This window comes from Esox lucius, chromosome 17 (genome assembly GCF_011004845.1).
Source record: "Esox lucius isolate fEsoLuc1 chromosome 17, fEsoLuc1.pri, whole genome shotgun sequence".
In the NCBI taxonomy this organism is placed as follows: Eukaryota; Metazoa; Chordata; class Actinopteri; order Esociformes; family Esocidae; genus Esox; species Esox lucius.
The window spans coordinates 29,672,967-29,698,898 of NC_047585.1; the positions used below are offsets into that span (position 1 = coordinate 29,672,967).

General features: G+C 40.3%; 1 protein-coding gene across 5 annotated transcripts in view; it reads left to right on the forward strand.

The window, feature by feature from the left end:
• LOC105017011 (sodium channel protein type 8 subunit alpha) overlaps nucleotides 1-25,932 on the forward strand; it is a 63,144-nt gene that overhangs the window by 15,073 nt on the left and 22,139 nt on the right. Inside the window, exons 3-13 of one of the 5 annotated variants that reach the window (XM_029114079.2) lie at nucleotides 5,896-6,014; nucleotides 6,299-6,388; nucleotides 7,818-7,946; nucleotides 12,723-12,814; nucleotides 17,513-17,734; nucleotides 21,350-21,413; nucleotides 21,829-21,970; nucleotides 22,656-22,862; nucleotides 22,990-22,998; nucleotides 23,478-23,795; nucleotides 24,725-25,057. In XM_029114079.2, coding sequence (XP_028969912.1) covers nucleotides 5,896-6,014; nucleotides 6,299-6,388; nucleotides 7,818-7,946; nucleotides 12,723-12,814; nucleotides 17,513-17,734; nucleotides 21,350-21,413; nucleotides 21,829-21,970; nucleotides 22,656-22,862; nucleotides 22,990-22,998; nucleotides 23,478-23,795; nucleotides 24,725-25,057 — 1,725 coding nt within the window. Of the gene's footprint in view, nucleotides 1-5,895; nucleotides 6,015-6,298; nucleotides 6,389-7,817; nucleotides 7,947-12,321; nucleotides 12,414-12,722; nucleotides 12,815-17,512; nucleotides 17,735-21,349; nucleotides 21,414-21,828; nucleotides 21,971-22,655; nucleotides 22,863-22,989; nucleotides 22,999-23,477; nucleotides 23,796-24,724; nucleotides 25,091-25,932 lie in introns of all 5 variants that reach the window. The other 4 variants (XM_029114077.2, XM_029114081.2, XM_029114078.2 and 1 more) reach the window with 4 other exon arrangements.

The window sequence follows — 25,932 nt, forward strand, 5'->3', positions numbered from 1 at the left end:
AATGTAAATACTGCATAATAGTTTTTCTTGGGTATATTTTTAATGGAGCAGAGATTCACTTTGAATTGTCAATGAATACAAGTACAATCTTTCATTAACCAAATTTCTAATTTATTTTTTTATGCAAGAGAAAGCATAGTCCCCTGCATGAATACATGCTGTAATCATGCATATTAAAGTGTTTGTGTGGCTGTCTCTAACATTGCCAAAAGACAAAATGTTGTTAATGGATTAGCTGTTAACCAATCATGATCTAGATTGGCTTGGCAACAGTAACAGGGGGTGATGTGTAATGAAACTAGGGTGTGTGTTCCTTGGGCTTTACTGTGCAACCATCAGGAACATGCTGGCGACTACACAGAAACCTCCTGGGACCATGAAACTACTTCCAAGAAGTAAAAAGTCCCTGGGGAAATCCTTGGGACCACCTGGGAATTACATTTACATTTTAATAATTTAGCAGTTGCTTTTATCTAGTGCGACTTAGAAAAGTGAGTGCATACATTTTCATACTGGCCCCCTGTGGGAATCAAACCCCAAGTCCTGATGTTGTAAGTGCCATTCTCTACCAACTAAACTATGCAGGAATCAGACAAAACCTTTGGGGGACAATGAAACAACTCTTTGTAGAGGTTTTAGGAGTTTGATTGTTTGAGGTTACTAGGACAACATCTACAGATATGTTGTATAAACCTGAAAGGCACATTTGGATTATTGTGAAGATAATTGAGTTATAAAACCCTAATATGTGACGGTTTGCATCTGTACTGTATGCATGCGACTATTCTTTGACAGGATATTTCAGTTAGCCTTGCCATCAGTTAGGCTTGCCATCAGTTAGCCTTGCCTGTCTAAAAGACAGCAGAGGGAGAAATATGTAGTGAAGGAGGAAACGAGTGAGTAAAGGAGAGGACGGTTATAATGCAGTGAATTCATTTAGTCTTTCCCAGACCGCTCTGCAGCCACCACTTGCTGTTTTTAATCCAATTAGATTTCAGGACACTCCTGTCTCAGGAAACCTCATTCTTGTTGCCCAAATGCTCCCTCTCAGTGTTTCCCTCAGACGTGCGCGACCAACGCACAGTCCCTGTGTGTGTGTTTGTGAGTTTGTGTTTGACTGAAGGCCATTTGGCGTCTCATTGTAAAGGTGTTTTTTTCTGTCCGGTTTCCGTCTCTAAATGTCTATCGATGTGTATAAAGTTTTGTGTTTGAAATACGTTTTGTACTCAGTGTTTCTTTCGTATGTATGTGGGGCTCTGATGGCAGTGGATTGTTTGACTGTGTGAACTGGGCTGTGCCTGTCATCGGTGTGGGGTATGTTGAGCTCAGCTGTTTGAGTGTTTGAACCTGTGCCTGTACCTGGGTTGCATGGTGTGCAGTATACTGGCCTATATATTCTCCCCTGGTCCCAAAGCTTTTGTGGAGGCTTAATACTGTAGTGTGCAGTAGGAAGTACTGCAGAGGTCATCTGATCTGTGTAATGCAGCCTCTCTCTCCTGTCTTACTCTTTTCTTTCTCTCCTCTTTCGATCTCACTCTCACTCGACTTTCTCACTTTCTCAAATTCTCGTCTTTCTCACTGTTTTCTCTTTCAATTTCACTGTTTCTCTCACTCTTCCGTCACTCTATCATTACTTTTTCTCCTCTCTCAATTCTCTTTCTCACTCTCTCTCGGTTGTCACACTCTCTCTTTGACTTCTTACTCTTCTCTCTTATCCCTTTTCAGTTCTCTCACTACTTCTTTCTCACCTCTTTCTCTTCTTACTGGGAAAAGGACAAAATAGGTGACTTGGAAACAGAAAAGTTAACGTTTGATGTCTCTTTCTTCTCGTTTTTTGTGTGTGCAGACACAGACACAAACACACTCTTTCTCTCTCTCTATCTCAGAGCTCTGGGCCTAAACCCACCACAGCCAGTCTGTTTATGAGTTGGGAGTGGTTGTTGAGAGGCTGGAGTCAGCAGATCCTGGTCTGATCGATGGCAGTGTTTGCAGTTCTCTTCCAGTAAGAGCTTTAAGCTGGGAGAAGACAGCCATTTGGCCAGACTGGAGAGAAGGGAAAGCTTCTCCCCCAATCTTGTCCCACCTCTTGTGGTCAAGTAGCCAGAGGTTTCAGTAGAGGTGAACCATGGTCAGGATGGCAGAAACACACCCAGAGACATCCCACCCCTGCCAGTTAGGGTCTGTTAGTTACTCCCACAAGTTCATGAAACGTATTTTTGGGGATGAATCGTTAACGTTATTTAGACCTGGGCTTAAAATCTCATTTCAAACCTCTCACACACCATTTGGTAAATATTGTCAGTTTGGGTGTTTGCTACAACTTAAGGGGAAGATGATCATGGTTGACTGAATGTCAGACGTATGTGCCTTACTGTTCTATGGTAAGAGATAAGATTCTGTGGTTATCTTTGCTGTACACCCTGTGCTTTTGTATGTGCTTTAAGCACAAGGTAAGGCTCAGCACTCACTGGTTCTCAAAGCTCTCTTCTGGGACCCCCCAGATGTGTCACATTTTCTTTGTAGCTCTGAACTAGCTCACTGGATTGACCTATTCCAGGTATTGATGACTAGTTGACAAGGTGTGTTAGCTGTGGAATAGATCAAATACATGAAACGGCTGAGAGTCCCTGAGCAGAGGTTTGAGAACCACTTTATTAGGATATACCCCCTGACATGTTAGTTGGTGATCAATAGAGGTTTTCTTTTTGATATTGTCAGGAAATGCACCGGTCACTTTTTACGGTGCCCCCACCAGTTTTTATTTTATTTTGGAAATTATGTGTGGTCTTAATGCAACGTCCTTCGTCTATGATTGAGAAGACAAGGCAAACCTTGGCAGCAAGGTCCAGATATTGGGTGTAACCCAATGACTCAGAGATGAGATCAGAATCTGATCAGCCAATGAACAAGTAGCTTGATGCACTGTACATTAAGGGGTTGCTGTGAATTTCTCAGTAGCTGAAATTCTTTACCTCATTTTACAGTACAACAACTGCAATTCTTTTAAATTAAAAGTGGTACAGTGTAATATCACAGTATAATACCATAACAACAAAAACTAAATGCAACCATAATGAGACTTATTTTATGTCTGAATGAAATTCAGTTAAGGTAGGGGTTTTATTTTTTGTATTTTACTGTACTAATGATAGGTTGGTTGGTAGTTGGTAAAGTGCTTACTAACTAAAACCACATTATAGTTTAATTCATACAGCATCACTTGATTCATACACATCATATGTTTACAATATACATATATACAGTGAACTCCAAAAGTACAGTGACAGATGTCTTGTTTCTTTTGACTCTGTATTCCACCACTTCAGATTGAAACAAATATGAATTACACACTGTCAACTTACATTTTTGAATCAAAAAAAGTATTTACAAATTAGAGCACATTTTGTACACAGACCAGAAGAATCTTTGTCTCATCGGTCCACAATTATTTTTTCCAGAATCTAGCTGACTCTATCAGTTATAGTTTTTAGGCTGTTCTGTTTTGTTTTTGGGATCTTCCTAGGTCTACTAGGTGATTTGCCATTGCTCTCCAATGATTTCTTTCTTGTTTTCTTCTTGTTTCTTCATGCTTTGGCTATTAATCTGATCAATTTATTTCAGCCTCTTAAATTGCACTGAAACGTTTCGCTCCTCATGTCAGACACAAGCAACAGACTCCAAATACAAATGCAAAGACTACAATCAGGGTTAGACTTTGACAGCTTTCTTGTGCTTGCATTGATTTGGAAACTGTAAAATACTTAAATGGTTCATAAATCTAATTAACGCTTTCAGTCTATACTTTAACCCCATATTTGCTGTGTCATTTATCTAAATGCTGGAATACAGAGCTAAAAAAAACAAGAATGGGTAATAATTGTAACAGAAACCATTACACCATACACCCGCTCGGGGTCAAAAACGTACTGGTGCTCCAAAGGTATGGTATGACCATACTGTATGTACAGTGGATATAAAAAGTCTACACACCCCTGTTAAAATGCCAGATGTTTGTGATGTAAAAGAATGAGACAAAGATAAATCAACTTTTTCCCCTTTTATTGTGACCTATAATTTGAACAATTCAATTGAAAAACAAGCTGAAATCTTGGAGAGGGAAAAATAACAATTAAAAACCTTACAATAACCTGGTTGCATAAGTGTGCACACCCTCTTATAACTGAGGATGTGTCTGTGTTCAGAATTAACCAATGTCATTACAAACCTGCCATCATTTAAAGTAACTACAGAGACATTAACAAGAACTGGACATCCCTCCAAAATTGATGAAATGACGAAAAGACAACTGGTCAGGGAGGCTTCCAAGGGGCCTACAGCAACATTAAAGGAACTGCATGAATTTCTGGCAAGTACTGCGTGTGTGCTACATGTGACAACAATCTCACTTATTCTTCATATGAATGGGCTATAGGGTAGGGTGGTAAGACGAAAGCCTTTTCTTACAAAGAAAAACATCCAAGCCCAGCTGAACTTTGCAAAAACAAACATCAAGTCTCCCAAAAGCATGTGGGAAAATGTGTTATGGTCTGATGAAACCAAGGTTGAACTTTTTGGCCATAATTCCAAAAGGTACGTTTGGCGCAAAAAAAACACTGCACCTCACCCAAAGAACACCATACCCACAGTGAAACATGGTGTTGGCAGCATCATGCTTTGGGGCTGTTTTTCTTCAGCTGGAACTGGGGCCTTAGTCAGGGTGGAGGGAATTATGAACAGTTCCAAATAACAGGATATTTTGTCACAAAACCTTCATGCATCCGTTAGAAAGATGAAGATGAAGAGGAAGTTCACCTTTCAGCATGACAACGACCCAAAGCACACATCCACAAAAGCATGGCTTCACCAGAAGAAGATTAACGTTTTTGAATGGCCCAGCCAGAGCCCAGACATAAATCCAATTGAACATCTGTGGGGTGATCTGAAGAGGGCTGTGCACAGGAGTGCTTTTGCAAAGAAGAGTGGGCAAATATTGCCACATCAAGATGTGCCATGCTAATACACTCCTACCCAAAAAGACTGAGTGCTGTAATAAAATCAAAAGGTGCTTCAACAAAGTATTAGTTTAAGGGTATGCACAAAGTTTTAGTTGAAGAGTTTTTTATTTTTTCCCCCTCAAAGATTTCAGTTTGTTTTTCAATTGAATTGTTTACATTATAGGTCACCTTAAAGGTGGAAATAGTTCTGACATGATTTATCTTTGTCTCATTCTTTTACATCACAAGAACCTGTCATTTTATCAGCGGTGTGTAGACTTTTTATATCCACTGTACATGTATTTCCTATTATTGTGTCTGTGACAACATAGACTGCGCGCTGAGGTAAACCTTTTAGTAGTCCATTTGAATATAATTAATTGGCTGATCCATTCTGATGGGTCATCAGGAGCCTTCAGTTATTGGAGACGTCCACCGATGGCGACATCTATGCTAGAATACGTTTTCTCTCTTATATTTCCTCTAATAAACATTGTGTCCAATACTGAAATCAATACTGGAATTACAGTACCATTCAAAATATGGAAATCATTTTCACTCCCACAACATCTTCCCGCAATGCACTTTACAGTATGCTGCAGTAAAACAATTCAGTATTTTACTGTTGATAACATATCAAATGACCGCATTAATTACAGTTTCTGTGTCAAAGTAGCCATGACTTTCCATTTCTGTTGTCTCAGCAGTGAGTCCACATTGACACTTGGTGAAGATTTCACTGCAATCTGGATGTTGGCCTCTATTACATTTATTGTAGCCATTAGAGTGTGCAGCTTTTCTTTATTTTTCCTGTAAGGGTCATGCCTTGTATTGTTCATGTAAATGCAACTGTCTTTGTTACTTTGTGTCTTTCTTTTCCCCCACCCCCCTTTCTCCACAGACATTTATAGTCCTAAACAAAGGGAAAACAATCTTTCGCTTCCACGCCACGGACTCCTTATACGTCATCAGCCCTTTTAGTCTCTTTAGGCGAATAGCAATTAAGATTTTGATACACTCATATCCTTTCAGTTGGTACATTGTCTTTGCTATGATGTTATGAGTTTGTTGTTTATAATGGGGAAATTAGAGAGAATATGTACTTTAATGTACTGTACAATATAGGTAAAAGTATCAGATCTTTATTTTACTATTATAGTCACAGGATTAAGATGTCTCTGCACCATTGGGATTTTATCATGTATTTACTCTATATGCATATGTACTTATGGTATTTTAAGCTATTTTGCTAAATTATGCTAATTGTATATGGTTCAACTTTCCTTAACTCTTTACCCTCTCACAGTATTTAGTATGATCATCATGAGCACCATTTTGACCAACTGTGTTTTCATGACATTTAGTGATCCTCCAGAATGGAACAAGATAGTAGAGTAAGTATAGCTTTTCAGAAACTTGTTTGTTTTGGTTTTGGATGTTGATTGGCTAAAACAACTTTCCAGGTATGTGTACGGGACTGACTTGATTAATAAATTACTTTATTGTTATTTTTATGGTGATTAACCTAAGCAATAAGGCACAATAGACTGTGCTGTATCATAACAGTAACAGGTAAATGCTGTGGCCTTCACCTGATACTTTTCATGATACAACATCGTCTTTCATGCATTATTGCTTTTATAGCAACTCATCCTACTGATTGTAATAGTTATGTGGTATTTGTTCAGTTGTTAGGCATTACCTGCATCATGTCAGGTGAAAATACAAACCAGAAATACAAGCCGAGACAGCAATATACAAATCGCTTCCCCAGAAAGTCAGATTACTTGTACTTTGCTAGCTAAACTACGCTGTTATTGGATTGGCTAAGTAAAATACAATTTGTGCAGAATACATTAATAATAAAAAATGTGAATAACCAAAGGTTCCAGGTCTCATATCCTCCTGGCTCTTATAGGTGCCGGTTCTCAGACCCTGCGCAACCCAACTCAATTTAATTCCTGGATGAAGGATCCATAATAATGATGTTAATGCAGGATTTTGCCTGGCTCAGGATACATTGAATATTGTCACTGTTTGATCTATATCATTGCAGTAGACTTGGAAATCAAGGTCTGATAGGCAGACAGCTTGGCCTATATCAAACTTTGCTGTACCAAACGGTGCTATTGTGTTCATTAAGAATAACAAGATATGATTTGGACTGCAACATGAATATGGTGTTTTTATGGAGGCACATGGAACTAATCCATGGAACTCTTTGTAGGCAAATGTGTGTCTGTGTCGACAATATGGCAAAACGTGGAATGTTGCTTGTCCAATCACCATCCAGAATCCCAAAACCATTTTACATAGTTGCAATAAGGCACATTGGGGGGTTTGTGGGATTTGGCCAATATACCACTTCTAATGGCTCTGGTGTGCCTTAAAACAACTGTTAGGCTTGATATATTTAAACGATAAAGTTTGCAATTTCAACTATATGGTCCTATATATCACAGCTTTCAGCTAATCAGCTTTCAGGGCTAGAGTGTTTCCCTGAATGCTGATTGGTTGAAAACTGTGGTAAATCAGTGGAGTATCAGAGTGTATACCATGTTTGTTTTTTTACAGTTGTTATTACACTAGTAACCAGTTTATGATGGTTAGGAGGACCAATAGACCACAGCTAAGGGCTGTATTTATACACTAGATGTTTCACTGTGTGTATTATTCATATACCACACCCCCCTCACCCCTTATTGCATAAATATACCACACCCCCATCAGGCCTTATTGAATAACTCCCTGTGTACATTCCTAAACAGTTTTTTTAATGTATAAGTAGTATGCATTTATTCACATATCTCTTGCTGTCCCTAGGTATACCTTTACAGGTATCTACACTTTCGAATCACTCACCAAGATTGTGGCACGTGGCTTTTGTATAGACGGGTTCACTTTTCTACGAGACCCATGGAACTGGCTGGACTTCATGGTGATCTCTATGGCGTAAGTCCTTGTTCCTGTATCCCTCTCTCTATGACTCCATCTGTCTCTGTCAGGGGGACAGGCTGGGTCATGCAAGACACTCCACACCTGGGAAATATTTCTACATTTAACAGAATGTAATTCATTCAAGTGAATCAATCAATTGAAGATACTATATATGTTTTGTCCAGTCAGGGGCATTCACAGACCTTTCATAGTACAGTCAGTAGGCACCATATGCCTCCTTAGTGCACACACACACACACACACACACACACACACACACACGTACGTACGCGTCAAAGACAGATACAATGCAGTTACAGAAGAAATATACACTTAAATACGACAAGAGTTTGGGCTTAACATTTTGAAAACAGTGACTTGGTGCTTTCCTTTGCTATGGTGACAGCCTAGAGAAGATATAAATCTCAATGGTCAGTGAATGAAAGAAAGTAAAATACTTGGGCGAAGAAGACAGTCAACCAATCATGTTCAGGTTGTCATGCTGCTGTCATGCTCTTGTTAGGTTATTATTCACAGTCCCCTGTAGAAAGCAACTGTTTAAAACTTTATTCCGTTGGTAATTTACCACATTGGCTGTGTAGCTTGAAGTAATGTGGTAGAAGGTATTTATATTTAGATGTGTTACTTATTTGCAATGCACAAGATAGTTATCTACTCAGTTAGAGGTAGAATACACAATTATATCACATTATTATATGGTACGCCATTTAACATGGCACTTACATGAATGTATTTCAATTAGAGCATCTAACGTCTTATCATTTTATAGATTAAAGTGGTTAAGAGATCACAAAATTGTGATATTTTGTCATGGTCCCCTTTTTCATATTTACCAGTTGACCACAGGAATGTGGACCAATATATTTTTCCAGAATTTCCCCTTATTTCCCAGGACATCCCTGAGGAGCTTATAAGAACGTTCATGGGACTTTGTCCCCAATGACATTAGACAGTGCTGGAACCCCAAAATGTAATTGCCAAAATAAGTAGATTCAATCAGTGACAAGAAACTATGAGGATCAAATTAACCCATAATCAAAATTAAGCTAGATGGCATACCATTTACAGTATCTTTAAACCTCCATACCTTTGAATAACTACCTTTGAATGGTTTTGGAACAATCTTGTAACAAGAACCTTTAGGGGACCATGAAATTTGTTTTCATTAAAAATATAATAATAATAATAATACATTATATTTATATAGTGCTTTTCAGGGACCCAAAGATGCTGTACAAAATAAACAGAAACATAAACAAACAAACAAAAAACAAAACATTCAATTAAAAAAAGAAGAAGATTGAGAGAATGGAATTGGGCATGGTTAGGGGTAGGCGATTTTGAACAGATGAGTCTTGAGGTGTTGCTGGAAGATGGAGATAGTCTCAGAGTCACGGATGATTTTGGGGAGAGAGTTCCAGAGCCTAGGAGCAACCATTGATTATGCCCTGTCACCAAAGCCTTGGAGCTTGGACTTGAGGATTAGGAGGTGGCCTGCAGTACTGGAACGGAGGGTGTTGGTTGATATGGAAGAAGAAGGTTGGAGAGGTAGGCTGGGGCAGTATTGTCTTCTAAATGTTTGGTCAAACTCTTGCAGTAGATGCAACATGGTCTCAGGGGACTACGTAGACTATTTTATGTAAATCAATGGCACCCGATTTTTGCATGATATGTTTTACGTAATGTCTGTGGAGTGGATGGACCTGGGTTCATAACATGGCCTCTCAGCTTTGTTTTCTGGATTGTCACTCTAACATTACTTTACCTAACTTAATATATCTTGTGAATATGGTTGTCAAAAATGTATGTAAAATAGTTACGTAGTCCCCTGAGTCCAGGTTGGTAGTTCAATAGTAGATCTCATCTGTAACTGTAGGAAAGTTATATTGGTGTACTCACTAACAAAGGGTAACATCTTGATTTTCTTGTTAACAAAATGCAATGGTTTTTAAATTAGCTCAGAGATTTACATCTGTGGTAAACACAGGCTTAGGAGATCTTATACATTTTGTTCTATAATAGCAGAAAACATTTAGGAAATGTTTAACCATTTATGCCATCTACAAATCGGGCATTTATTTTGATGTAATTTTACACTTTATATTTTACATGATCAGACATTAAGTCTCCTCTAGTATATATATATATATATAATTTGGAAACACTAAAACAAGAACCTTCTTACAGACTATAAGTCCATATATGCTTATGTTGATGGATGAGTGGTGGTCTCCTTAGAGATTTATTTAGCACATAAGGCTTCAAAATTAATAAGAAAACAGGTCACATATGGACTTATATTTTCTCATTAAACAACATACAGTATAATATCTCATAAGCTTTAGTTAATTAAACTCAGAACTCTATTCATTTTGCCATTAATTTCCCCCCATAAATGTTCTGCAATGGACCAAAGGTAGATAATGTTAATTCATGCTTGGGTTATCAATTGCATCAAGTTACAGGTTGTGGAGGATGATGAACTTACTTGACAGCATCACAATTTTTCACATTTTGAAACATTAAGGTTTAAACATTTGGGTGATATTATATTGAATATTCTTTCATTACATCATTATTACATCATTTTGACACATTTCTGAGGGACTGAAGATAGCAGGATTGTTTAGGGACACAGCGGCACTATGAATAAAAGATAAAGAGGCAAAAAATCCTAGTAAAAGTCCATTGTTTATTGGAGAATACGGTCTGTTTATGAATAATAAAAAACAAACATGCCAAACATTTTAAAACGTTTCTGATATGCCTGAGATTGGCAAACATAGGCACGACATGCCAACTGCAGAGTTAAATTGTTGCCATAAATAATTAAATATAATCTGGAACCAACAACACGGATGGTGTATTATTGTAGTATTATTGTAGTTATGAGCCTCACATCTGGGTAAAGGTAATTCCTGTGGTCACGAATAGAACCCCCCACCCCCCCCACACACAAACCCCTTTACTATATCTATCATTGTTTTAAAACTAATTAAAAAACATTTGGGAAACAATGTTGCCCACGAAATACAGCGTTATTTCAAAAAAACAAAAAAAACAATTAACTTACTTAAAAGGAAGGACCAAATGACCAAAATAATTAAGACAATGGGAGCAGTTTACGTTTTTTTGACTTCAGTGCAGCTTATTTAATGGGTGACATAATTTACCTTAACCCATTTCTGAGAAATTTGGGTTTTATGGATTTACATCACTGACCATATCATGGATTGTGTTATCCATCTAAAAAAACACAAAGGCTTTTCTCTACTGGTAGAGACTGTGAAGAAAGTTAAGTGTGGTGTGCTGCAGGGCAACAGTCTTCGGCCGTTATTGTTTTGTTTTCACTGATGACTTTATTACTTCACTAATGTTTTTAAACATGCATATCTATTTACACTAGCAACTCAACATTATACCTGTCGGCTGCTTCAGTAAAATGGAAAACTGATGCCCTCCACAAAGACCTCCAGTTCATTTTATAATGCGTTCTTCCTTGACAACTCAGTCAACCCAGCGTCCTAGAGGCCCTTTCGTCACACCTGGACTACTGCCAATTGAAAGGCAAATTGCAGTTAGTCCAGAACAGAGCAGAACGTTTTTCACTTAGATGTACCCAGAGGCTGAATGTCAATAACATACAAGTCAGTCTTTCCAGGCTGAGAGTACTGATCACTACTGGTCTTTGTGAGAGGTTTTGAAGGTACCTCACTGCCTCTTCAAATAGCTTGGAAACCCATTAATACCCATTAATATCACACAAGACATGCTACTAGAAGTCTCATCACAGTCCCCATGTCCAGATTGGAGGCTGGAAGGCCGGTGGGATCTAATCTTTCAAGTTTCTATGACAACATGGAACTCTCTTTCATCCCAGGTAACTCAAACAGCAATAGAAACAGATTAAAAAAAACACCTTGTGGCACAATGGAGACTGTGAAGAGACACACAGACACACATGTTGTGATGGTCTTTTACTAAAGATATAGATTAAACATGCTCAATGATTTCTATAATATTTTAAAAATGTAATTAAATGTATGTATTTGATCTATATTTACATCCCTGTTTTTACTTCTCTGGAAGCCAGGAAGAGTAGCAGTGGCTAATGGGATCTGAATAAAATACTAAATAGGGATAGAGGCTGAAAGTTTTGTATGTATTTATTGCATAGTTTCATTTTTTTTTTTCAGATTTGGCATTAATTAAGTTAAATTCATTCAATTCATGAAGTGAATTTCGAAATTAAAAATAAATACATTTGAATTTAATTACTGAACTGAAATGTCACTGAACCAAAAACCTGCCTTTTTTTCTTTTATTCTGGAAGTGCTGCTGAGTAACTGTGGTCTGATCTACTCTGCAGGTATATAACAGAGTTTGTAAACCTAGGCAATGTGTCAGCTCTACGTACGTTCAGGGTTCTGAGGGCTTTGAAAACCATTTCAGTTATCCCAGGTAAGACTGTGCAGGTGTGTGTGTGTGCGGCCAGGCGAGGTGCGGGTGGGGGAGGGGGGGGGGTCCGTGTTAGGTGTGGTCTTGTTTGCGTTTCCTTCTGTTTCCCCCATCACCTTCGGTCCTCTCTCCTGGAGGGAGACGTGCTTCTCTCTATCGCTCTCTGTCCCCGTGGTGCTCCCTCCTCCTGCCGGTCGTCTTCTTCGGTGGTGAGGGCACGTCCTTGCGTGTTACCCGTGGGGTTTGTGTGTTACCGTTTGTGTTTTGTGTCATGGTGGTTTTTGTTCTGTGTGTGATCCTACCCCGTTGCAGATATATAACAGAATTTGTGGACCTCGGAAATGTCTCGGCGCTGAGAACGTTCAGGGTTCTCCGAGCATTGAAAACTATTTCTGTCATTCCAGGTGAGGCTCCCATTTAAACACTAAGGCTGAGCTTATTTTGATTTCTTATGAAATGGATTCTCGTACTTTTTTGTTACTTTGGACTTTAAAGAGGATGCCTCAGAAATTATACCTGTTTTGTTTACTTTTTTTCTTTTACAATCAAAAATGGTAACAATACATTTTTGATAGGTTTAGCAGTCTACTGGCAGTCTTGTGGTGTTAAGTAAAAAAGGTGCCCCTAATATGATGTACAGGAAGAACAGAACACTTCATAAATGGGGGGACACAGCATATGTTGTATTACTGCTTATATTTTAATAATAGCCTCTTTCAAAGTGACATTACGGGGAGACAGCATGTCTAGAACCCAGATATCCCCCGCGAATAATGTCTACTGTAGTTTGCTGTTCTTTATATAAGACCCATGGTTTGAAGAAACTTAAGGTTTTATATTAGGAACAGTAGAATGCATTTATGTTTAAGTGCAAAACAATAATAATTGTTAATGTTATCTTCCTTATAATTCAAACAGATAAATATAGGTTTCCCTCTTACAAATTGCATTTGTAAGACTTTATTAGACCATGACTACATTATATCATCAGCAATGTTTCATAAAACGTGAGGATATGGTGATTGCTATCAAATTAATTTTTGTATGCACTATATCCATTATGTTCAGGAAATTTTGAACATTTGCGGTTCAAATTCCTACCTAGGTTTTTATCACTATTTATAAAAACTATGCCATACTCCTAAAACACATCAGATTTCTGTATGAGGTGGTCCACTTGCCATAATGGAGCACTCTGAAATGCATTTAATTCCTTAAGACTGCCAAGCCTAGTTTGACAACACTTGTTACGCTGCATGAAGCTTTTCAAGACTCCTGCTTTTTTTTATCTTAGACTGTTGTTTTCACGGAGCATCCTTATTTTTAATTCCATTTGTTATGATTATAACAGTGAATCCTGAATGTGGACTTCAAGTTTATTATAATATCTTTGTCTAGGGACACGAATGCCTGAAAAATCTATTAGTTAAAGGAAATAAACACAGTGATATGCAAAACTATTAGGGAACCAACAGGAGACGGGGGGCAGACGATGACAATGAAATAGAAGCAGTTCATACGTTTGCACCACTGGAAGTGTTATACTATAAAACAGTTACTGTGTGTATTATCTGAAGCACACACACACACACACAGACACACACACACATCTAGACACTAACTTAACCTTAACCAGCTTTAATGCCTAAACCTAACCTTAACTCCTAGCACTAACACTATGCCTGACTGATATACATTTGATCTGTAACCACACAAATACACCGTTTTTAATTAACCTTTCTACATGTTTCATGTTTTGATGTAATGTCAGAGCATATGGGTGGATTTTGGACCTATAAAAGTAGGATAATTATTTGTATGCAGCCACTCAAACACACAAACACACACACACAGAGACAGAGACAATTGTTTTTGGAATATGAATCAGAAGCACCACATTTCTTAAAGCCAACTAGATCTGAACTATTACATACCTTGCCTCAACCCCCTCAGACCCCAGTGGGCTCATCTCTACTGGTGACTGGGATGGACAAATGACACTTTTTATACAGAAAGATAAGTAAAAAACAAACACGTTTTTGGCTCACAAATCCAACTGTTTAAGAAGAAACTTAGGGAACAAAGGCCAAGGATAAAATCACCGGAGGACTTAAAGGATTGCTGCGCCTTTGTCTTTACTGTCACATGACAAATGAAAACACACCCGACAATCCTTTCCAACTGGACAGTTTCTCCATCTTTTGCCAAGACCAAACGGCTGCATCTTGTGAGAGCAGGGGATGTAGGGTATGCATCCTTATTAAGAATCCTTGGTGTCCTGAGGTAATAAATGCTGCGATGTACTGCTCATTTGACGCTAAAATCCAGTTGCCACTACTCGTAGAGAGTATAAGCTACTGTAACATCAACGCTGCACTCTAAGAACTGCATAATAATATCAACCAGCCAGAATCCTCTCACCCGGCCTCAGCTTTTTATACACCAGAAGATTTTTCTCAAGCACACTTAAAGCAGACTGTACCAAAATAACCCAACGCGTGTTCTTCAACAGGGCTGCATTGGAGGAACAGCTTTTGAGCTCCTTGACATCCACATAGCCGAGGACTTGTCAAGGAGGCGCGTCGACCTAAATATAACCAAATGCTATGGCTGTACCATCGAGTGCATCCTGATGCTGGTCCAAGGCCTGGTACAGGAACTCTGCACACTTCCGCGAGGCCCTCCGGGGGGCGGGCTGATTAGTTGCCCCAACACATCACTGCGGCCGTAATCCCACCCATCCAGAACGTCCATGGCTGATGAAAGCCTACAGCATTATCGAGGCGTCTTCACACCCCATGACACATGCTGTTTATGAGCCTATTGTCAGTCCGTTGGGGACTGTATCCCGAAGCGTCAGGTCTCAAACTAAAAGGCGTGAAAAACTGTCAGCCTGCTGAACATTTTAGCTGTCTGACAACTGACACACTGACCTAGCACACATGTACAGTACTCACCGATAGAAACAGACACACATACACGTACTCACCGAAAGAAACAGACACACGTACACATACCAATAGAAACAGACACGTATACGTACTCACCAATAGAAACAGACACACATACTCACCAATAGAAACAGACACGTATACGTACTCACCAATAGAAACAGACACACATACTCACCAATAGAAACAGACACATGTACACATACCAATAGAAACAGACATGTATATGTACTCACCAATAGAAACAGACACACATACTCACCAATAGAAACAGACACATGTACACATACCAATAGAAACAGACACGTATACGTACTCACCAATAGAAACAGACACACTTACACATACTCACCAATAGAAACAGACACACGTACACATACTCACCAATAGAAACAGACACATGTACATGTACTCACCAGTAGAAACAGACACACGTACTCACCAATAGAAACAGACACGTACACATACTCACCAATAGAAACAGACACACGTACACATACTCACCAATAGAACCAGACACGTACACATACTCACCAATAGAAACAGACACGTACACATACTCACCAATAGAAACAGACACGTACACGTACTCACCAATAGAAACAGACACATACACGTACTCACCAATAGAAAGTGTTCATTAAACACTCCACAACTACTACAGCTGATACTATGTTCTGCTGCTGTCATCGTTATTAATATTAATACGGTCTATATTTATACCGTACCTAATTTGTATTTGTCTTGTTTTTCTATAGCATATTAGCGCAGGAACACGCAAATGAGAATTGAGTTTGTGTGGTTTTGTGCATCCTCTGCAAATCACCAATGAAAACATGAAAACACACATTCCTTATTTGTCCACTATCTTAGTTATCCTCTAGAGATTTTGAAACTACCCCTGTCCAACACTCTAATGGTGCAAACGTATTGTTGCACCCTAAGTGTCTGGGAATGGAATTGAATGTGAATTTGTGCATCAAATCCATCTAGTCCAGTATGCAGTGTTCGCTCAGTCTCCAGTGTAGGTCTCTGATCTAAAGGGTCCCAGGCAAACAGGCTCACCTAGTGGCGATCACATCACACAGCACCAGTGAGACATGTTGGGGTGCCTGGGATGGGAACCAAGCTTAGTCACCGTCCTGGGTTGTCAGACAGACGGGTGATGATGCCATGGAGTAAATTCTTTCAGCCTTGGCGTTTAAATAACCTGCATGCAACCCATCTTTCCCCAATCAATCCCTTTAAATCCTGCCCCCCCCCCCCCCCACATCCCTCTCTGACTGAGCCCAGTCCTGCGCTTACTCTTCTCTTTCCTATGCTGCTGTCTTTTGGTGGATGTTTTTAGTTGTTGCCATGTCTATTAACTGAGAGTAGTCCGATTGTTTCCATTGATGCTCTTCACTGCCTGTGAAATAGAGACTTATATCCTAAATCAAAACGCCACCTAAATTCCATCTAAATAAAACATTCACATAATGGTATAAATTAACATAAATATTTCATGAATTGATATTCCTTCCATTAACCGTTACTTTTACAGCCATTTTTGTTTGGCCTACCTTAGTCTCACTTGATTTCAAACATAGGAAGACCATTCTGATTGTCCCTGAAGTGTATCAGTCTCATGGAAATGTAGGGCCACTCTCAATGTTATGTACATGTTGTGGTGTTTGTGCATAAATATCTAACATCTTCTAACAATTTTCTATGTCTTTTGTAAATAAATGTTTTAATGGGGATATGTAGGACGCTATCTTTGCTGTAATTCAGCTCAATATGACCTAATAGTCTGTAATAATATTGAAGAAAATCCTCTAGGGGTAGATGTTTCACCTTTACAGATTCTTCTTCCTTTTCTTCTTCTGACGAAGACACATGCACCTGCAGTTTAGAAAATGAATATATCAGTAATTCAGAAGTAATTCTTTTGAGGTTAAAAAAAAAGTATTATTATTTTACTACTGCAAAGTAATTGTACTTAAAATGTATACATGTAATTAATATCAAAGCTTGTATAGTCCAGCAATGCCCATTTCTCTTTTCGTGTGTATGTCTTCGCGTGTGTGCACACCAACACACACATACATGTCTGTGCACGTATGTGTGTGTGTCTGTGTGTGAATGCATATGTCTGGTCCTTTCCCGCAGGTCTCAAGACCATCGTCGGTGCTCTAATCCAGTCGGTGAAGAAATTGTCAGACGTTATGATCCTCACGGTCTTCTGTCTCAGTGTCTTCGCTTTGATTGGACTACAGCTCTTCATGGGCAATCTGCGGCAGAAATGTGTCATCTGGCCAATCAACTCCACTGAGAACTACCTGGCCAATGGCAGCAAGGGCTTCGACTGGAGTGAATACATCATGAACGACAGTGAGTCCGACATGGCCAAAAAATGTGTGACACTGAGACAGAAGACCGTTTCGACTTATAACCTTTGAGTTGAGTTTGAGTAAGGGGTTCCAGGTAGGCTGTGCGTACCAGAGAATCTGATTTGTAAGTCTCAGTCAAAAATAAACACTGTTAATGATGGTTGGACCTAAAATCCTATTTGGGTGAAATTGCTCTTACCTCATGTTGATTCTGAAAAGCCTTGGTGCCAAATTTCACTATGGCTGAATTTAGCATCATTAGCTTGTTCAAATTCATTAATTGATATCACGTGACTTGAAGGAATGAAACCTGCATTTCAAGCAGAAATGGATTCGCGCACTTCAGGTTTCGTGGTTTCAAGTCCTAAATTTGGATAAAACATGTGATGCCAAATCTAGGCAGGACATGTGACGCCATGGGCCTTCAGATGCAACCCCAGGTTAGATACATTTCACCCAAACATGATCTTAGTTTGAGCTGTCACTTTAAGATTTATTTCATATGGCTGTTTTCTTCTGATAAGATTGATGTGTCTCACTGGAATCTATGTCAAAATGCACAGTACAACAAAAGCTCCGCCTCTGATCACACATCTGTCGTGACATACATCATGTCTGCTGACTGAGGAGGAGGTTTCCTCTTTAGAAGTAAACATAGGATTTTCAAGCATATCTTTCTTCACACACTTGTAGGAAGAAAAGCCCAGTGAGATAACCCACTCTACTATCAGAGACCCAGGCTAACAAGTAACCATCAAACTTACATTTTGGTGACTCATTGTGTTTGTTGCCAAAACAGTCCTGAGTGTGTCACCAGGCTATGACACTGAGAAGCAGAAGCACCAACAAAGGTGCACTGACCAACATCCAGTCTGTAAAACCTCATAAATGGATCAAATATTTTCCACAGCGATGCCTTTGAACAATTTCCATGACTGCAGCCCCACCTTTGGTGGATGCGTCCCATAAGACCTACTGAGGTGGCAGACCCAAGCCGTTACAAGCTAATATACTAGCCTTATTATTGAATAAAATAGCTTCAGAGCATAGACGGGCCTACCTGTGTGGGGACGTGTCTAGGAAATAAAGAGTTGTTGCTCCTTTGTAAGGCTCTTGTTCTGTCCATGTAGTGTGAAGCACTTAATGGACATGAACCATGGAGAAGCTGGGTTATGTCTATTGGACTAAAAGTTTGAGAACTGGGCTGAGGTGACATGCAGCCTTCATAAAAAATGGGGGGAAAAAACACTGGACGAGGTTTCCCTTCTGTATGGGTGTTGAAGCCAATGTGACAAGTCCAGTGCACCTTCATGGTGAGGAAAGTATAGCCAACAGGCACGGGAAAAAGCTTCTGTCCAACAGGCACGGGAAAAAGCCCAACACCTTGGATACAAAGCGTGGGTAAGTAACGACCTGTTTCTGATATCAACTGGCGCATCCTTAATTGCTTGTGGCGAAGATGCATAAATGTTTAAGAGGGAGGTGCTGGCCTTGCGGTTGTATCTTTCATTAAAAAAAAACAAAAAACAAAGCAGAGGAAGACAGAGAATGTTTCCCATACGAGAAACGAGAAACATACGAGAAACATTGTAAGGAGGCAAAGGTTGTGGCGGCCATGTGAAGAAGTTTTATATTAAATAAAGAAAATTCGGTATACCTACAGGTGCAATCTAAGACATAAATTCTCCCATCAGTACAGCAGGTTACACCCCATCTACATCCTCCCTCCTACCCTGCACAAAGAAGTGCATCGCAGTTTTCTGGTGACAACGAAAGTATGTCGTATGTCAGAGCTGTCCCTTTAGTGCTAAAAAAAACACCATGGCAATGGTTGTGTTGTGTAAAGTTCTGTCCCTTCTTATCACTCAGGTTTTGGGAGGTTTAACCTTTGCTTGGTCAAAAGATTCCTTGCCTCTCAGATCTGCCTTGGTACGCTGCCTCACTGCTGGCTTGGGCCACAAGTTTCATCATACCGCCCCCTTTCTCCTCTTTGTTCTGGAGGCGTTTTTCTAATGATGCATGGCAGTGATGGAGGGCCCAAACGGCCTTAACTTGCCAGGGATCTGCTTTCTCTTTATCTGTTAGCCTGGATACATTCAGATTACCTGTCTATCACTACCGTGGGCTGTGCCACTTGCCATTGTTTGGCCAGGGATTCCATTTGGGAGGTGCACACTGGCCAGGATCTGGGAGGAGGCTTTGTCAACAAGGATCTCTTAGACTTCACACTCCAGCACCTTCCTCAGGCGGGTCGGTTAGTTATTCAAAGGAGCGTGACCTAACAGAAACTGTTTGTGTAACCTCTGAAAAACAGCTAAAATTATTTAGTGTGAAGTCTCGGAGGAGGGTTGTTGTAATCTTCAACTCTCCCAATCCCATTGGGAATTGCTGTGATGATTGAAAAATGTAACCAACCAACAAATTACAACAGGGTTTCAACAAATGTAATGAAACGATTCCCATGTTTATCTATGGCAACGCTACCTACAGTTTTTCCCTTTAAATGAATGTTACCTGGGTCTTCGGCCAGCAAGAAAACATTTCTGACACTGATGTAATGTCAATACCTCTGTCAGTGCAGTTTTGGACAGAACACAATAGGCATGTCAGCATATCGTTAACATCAGTGGAAGTCATGATTGATAAACATTGTGTAGCATGGGCAGTCACTATAATGTATATTATTAGCAATAATAATCTCAATTGACTGATCAGTTGACAAAAATAGCAGCTTCTGACTAGCATGTGCATGAATCGGCCCACAAATGAAAACCACGTTTGGCATTTCTTTTGAAATATATTGGATGGAGGCAAAACAGCATTGGATTGTTGGCAATCACGCTATATTATATAGCAAGCATGCTATGTAGATGCAGTTAAAATAACCAAAGAGTTGGATAAACAAATCATTTGTGAAACCATGATTTGATGAATTGCAGTATTGGATGTTGCATTTAATGTCAATTATGCTTTGTGTATCTAAAACGCTGCTGTCTGTGTCCAAGTTGCTTGACATAAGCGTTTTAAAGAACTGTCCATCAGATTAAGCTCCCCGCCAACTCAAGCCTATTATTTCCAGCCCACTCAATCTGACTTTTCAGCCTTCCTCGTAATTAGACATATGAGAAAAAGTAGATATTCTGAGCATAAAAATATATATATATATATATTTATATCATGAGATGTTTTGGTCCCTCAAAAAACTATTTCACATGAAAATCAGGTTTAGTTTTTGAACCTTTAAGATCTGTTATCATACAGATCTCCTCTCAGATTATGGGGCACGGTAATCCCCATGATCTTCTGCAACTCAGCCGGGTAAGCTGACAATAAGGAGATCCCGTTAAGTGCCCTGATCGACTGAGCTGAGGACTAGCTGGAGAATGGAAGTTGCGAAACGCTCACTTGTGCCCATACACATGACTATAAGAAGGAAAATGTTTTACATGTGGGTTGGATCAAAGAAATCCATAATATCTTGAGTGATTGTGAGTCCACGGCACATCGGAAAACAGACCCACTCCCACATTCCACATGACCACAAAAGTCTGAATCAGTCTAAATGTCTGAGTCAGATGAAAATGAAGACATATTGACATGTCCTTCACTTTTTCAGCCAACTTCTACTTCCTCCCTGGGCAGCTGGATGCTTTACTGTGTGGGAACAGCTCAGACTCAGGGTGAGTCTCATGTTCAGTTACTACAATCTTACATTTCTAGTAGGTTGGAATAGTCACCATGAAAGGGTACCACTGGGAGCTTATTCTTAAAGATGCACTCCAGAGGATTTGGATAATTTCAGCCAGTAGTTAGTGGAGCTCATGAGCCAAAATAGGTCCTTTTTTGTACTTCACTCATTTTGTATGTCACAACATCCCAATTTAAAAGCATTATTTACATTATTTTTCATGTATGTAATAAGTTACACATCCAAGTCGAAATTCATTATACAAATATGGTGTGTTTAGGATCCCCGAATTCATCTTTAACATGACTAGGTTTTCACACAGATCATGCATCAATGCAATGGGTAGTTTTCTTAAGAATTTGAATTCTCCCTTCGCATTCCTCCCTCCCTCCCTCCCATCCTCCCAGGCGGTGCCCTGAGGGCTACACATGTATGAAAGCTGGGAAAAACCCAAACTACGGCTACACCAGCTTTGATAGCTTTGGCTGGGCCTTCCTCACGCTTTTCCGCCTAATGACACAAGACTTCTGGGAAAACCTCTACATGTTGGTAAGGGCACGTTTTTTCCCCCAAAAATAATAAAATAATAAGTCTTTCTTAAAATAATACTGGAATAAATATTGCTTCTGATGGTGAACAAAAATAATTCCCGGAATAAGTCCAGCTTGGAACTTTTTTAATGGATTCAAGACCATTGGATTCAATGGTAACTGTTCTGGTATCAGACTCTCCGGCTGTCAAAGTTGTCTGTCACTTCAATCACTTGAGTGGAATTAAAAGGATTATTCCAAGTCTCCAGTTATGCAAATTGATGTACATTATATAAAATGAATTTATTATTCCTCATTTTCCCCAGAACAAATAAACATGTGTGGAACTTCTGAAAGCTTTTCTGATCACTTTTTCCTCAAGTGTCCAAGGAGGGTCACATGAAAATACACTTGGCTGAAGGGAGGGCCATTCATTTTCTATTGAGAGATACTTAGTCTTGGTATCAACCTTCCAATATTTCTGGAGGCATTCAGAGAGAAACTTGTTGGTTTGGATGTAAAAGCAAAGCTGACATTACTAACAGTGCCACCGGTGTATACCGACCAGGCATAGATAGAATACTCCGATAGAGAAAAACCAATATAACCTATAGGTATGACATCATTATCATATTTATTTACTATTTTCACACTTGGTTATGTTGTTTCTGCTTTTTCTTCTTTCTTTCTGCCCTCCCTCACAGACATTACGAGCGGCAGGGAAAACCTACATGATCTTCTTTGTGTTGGTGATTTTTGTTGGCTCCTTCTACCTGGTCAATCTGATCCTGGCTGTGGTGGCCATGGCCTATGAGGAGCAGAACCAAGCCACGATAGAGGAGGCGGAGCAGAAAGAGGCTGAGTTCAAAGCCATGCTGGAGCAGATCAAGAACCAGCAAGAGGCTGCACAGGTTTGTCCTCCCCTGGTTGAACTGGGTGTGGAGACATCTGTCTGTGTGTGTTGGTGTCTGTCTGTCTGTATACATCTTACTCCCTTCACTTCTCCCCTCTCTTACCTGTTCCGTCTCGTCTCTTCAGGATGCCCAGGTTAGTCCCAAGCTGCGTGTTGGTGCTTTCCGTCTCTCTGTCTTATGACATTCTTACTCAATTCGTAATTTGTAGTGAATATTCAAGTATTAGCTCAATTCACAAACTACAAAGCTGTGGTTAATGGTGCCAGGGTCATCTAGCTGTAATCTGCTATACTTGCATCGACACTCTGATATTTCTCATATTAAAAGTTTCACTTCCATCAAAACTTTGTGAGACAACTTTTTTTTCTCACGGCTTTGCCATGTCCCTCAGTAGAAACGGGCTTTAATGTAGTGAACAGCTCATGCTCCATGCTAAACCATTGTTTCCGCAAACATTCAAATCATCGGGATTTGAATCAGAGTAAACAAATCAAATAAAAATTGATTTGAATGAATGGGGTCAGCCAAAAGTAGTCTTTCTGTCTGCCCCCCTCCCTCTAATTGATTCTATTCTCCCCTGTCTTACCTATCTGGCACCTGCCCCTCCCTCAGGCTGCTGCGATGGCGACCTCGGCAGGCACAGTGTCTGCAGGCGACGCGGTCGAAGGGGGTGATGCAACAGAAGGCGGGGGTCAGCTGTCACGCAGTTCCTCTGAGGCCTCCAAACTAAGCTCCAAGAGCGCCAAGGAGCGACGCAACCGCAAGAAGAAATGGCGCCAAAAAGAGGAGGAGAAGAAAGAGAAGGGAGAGAAAGGCGAGAAAGTTGACCATGAGAAGCATGTCAAGTCCGAGTCGGACGACGGCAGCAAAAGGAGCACTTTCCGTTTCCCGGGCAACAGGCTGGGACGTAAGCCGTCCATCATGAACCAGGTAAAAACCAGGGAAAGGAAGAGACCATTTTCTTCTGATCCTGTCTTCATTGAAGTCTTTTTCCGAGATTGTCATGAATAATAAACGTAAATATTATGATGTCAAACCAATGTTAGGTTTGATGTTAATGTCTGAAAGGTCTCACACATCACGCTCGCTCCCTTTGTTTATTTTCTCCTTTCTTCTTTCTGCTTTGTTCATTGTGCTGACACATCCTCCAGTCAACAATAATGCAGAGGGGAACACTTTTCCTGTAGCAGCAGTGACTGCACATTACAGTCATCTTGGCCTGTTTGGCGTGAGGGAAGGGGAGAAAAGGACATTTCACAGGCCCCCTCTACATTATTGATAACACCTTTTCATGAATCATTCACTGCCCTGCTGAAAGCAGTAATCTAGCTCTGTTTTGTCAAAACCCTGGCCATCGCCACTGTTGCCCTCTGGGTTTACCACTGAGAGGCCCAGTCAGAACAGTTTAATAAGCAAAATGAACTATTGCATACATTTGCCAGATTTTCAAAGTGAGCATGTTTGAATGTTTAGTTACTTGTGTCTGAATGGCCCTCTGTCCCTGTTGCTACATCATATTCCTTCTTACTCTATATGTGACTTCTTGGTCTTTGCTTTTTTCATTCTTTCTCTCTGTATCTTTCTTATCATCTCACACCTATCTCTCTATCTCTTATCATCTCACACCAATGTCTTTATCTCTCTTATCATCTCACACCAATGTCTTTATCTCTCTTATCATCTCACACCAATGTCTTTATCTCTCTTATTATCTCACACCAATGTCTTTATCTCTCTCCCCCTGTTTCTTCTTAACTGTCATCCCCTTTACCGTCTTTCTCTCCTTGTCTCTCCCCAATCTTTTTTGTCCACCCCTCCCTTTATCCCTCTTCATTCTCCTTTTCTCCTCCGTCCTCTAGTCTCTCCTTTCTATCCCGGGCTCACCCTTCATGTCGCGCCACAACAGCCGCAGTAGCATCTTCAGCTTCAACAAAGGCCGCCATCCCAAGGACGTGGGCTCAGAGAACGAGTTTGCCGACGACGAGCACAGCACCGTGGAGGAGACTGAGGACCGCCGGGGCTCTTTGTTCATCCCCTACCGCCGCAGCAGCTACAGCGGCTACAGCCAGGGCTCGTCACGCCTCATCAACCCACTGGCGCCCCACACTGGAGGGAAGAGGAACAGCACGGTGGACTGCAACGGCGTGGTGTCACTCATCGCTCACCAGCCCGGCGGACGCCTTCTGCCTGAGGTGAAAATAGATAAGGCAGCCACTGATGACAGTGTAAGGAGTCCTTAAACAGTGTGCAGGCATGAAGGAGGTGGACCCCGCCTTGGTCTCCCCGGCTTCTTTCTCCTCCTTTTTCCTCCTCCTTGCCTTTCCTTTAAGGTCTGCCCCCCGACACCCTTCCCCCTCTTTTCTTCTATCTTCTGGTCTCTGAATCACTGGTTTCTTTCACCTCTGTGTTATTTTCCCTTGCTCAGCACCCGTAGCCTATACACACACACACACACACACACACACATATACACACTCCAGTCTCATTTTGTCCCCGCCTCCCTTGCTACAGCTGCTCTGCTCTTCCACCAGTAAAAACTGATTCCTGACCTCCATACTACCGTAGTGAACTGTATATGGGCCTTGTAGCCCATTTCCAAGCCACCTGCATACAAGCATACAGCCTCTCCTACCAGATAGCTCTCATTAAGATGTCATGTCTCATTCACAAGCGTAACTAGAAACTCTCCATAATCGCTTTCCTTTTTTAGCACTTTCTGGAAAGTTCCAGACCACTTTATTCTGTCCTTCTCCTCTGTTTTGCCTTGAATAAGCTAATGTGGGTAAAAAAGAAACATATACGTTTTTCCAGTAACAGCACAAACCTGCTAGCATGGTAGTTTGACATCCCTTACCTCTCTCCAGTCCAAGCAAAACTTTACTTTTTTACCTACTCTCAAATGTAGCATGATACAGTGGCTGTGTTGACCTGTCTGACTGGATTCACGCATGCTTTTGCATGCAGGTTTGGAAGGAGGATAAAGTACTACTGATTTATGGTCTTGGGTGGGATAGGTCCATTTGCTAAGAGTGGGATCATTTTGTCCATCGCTGTAATGACACGTTAC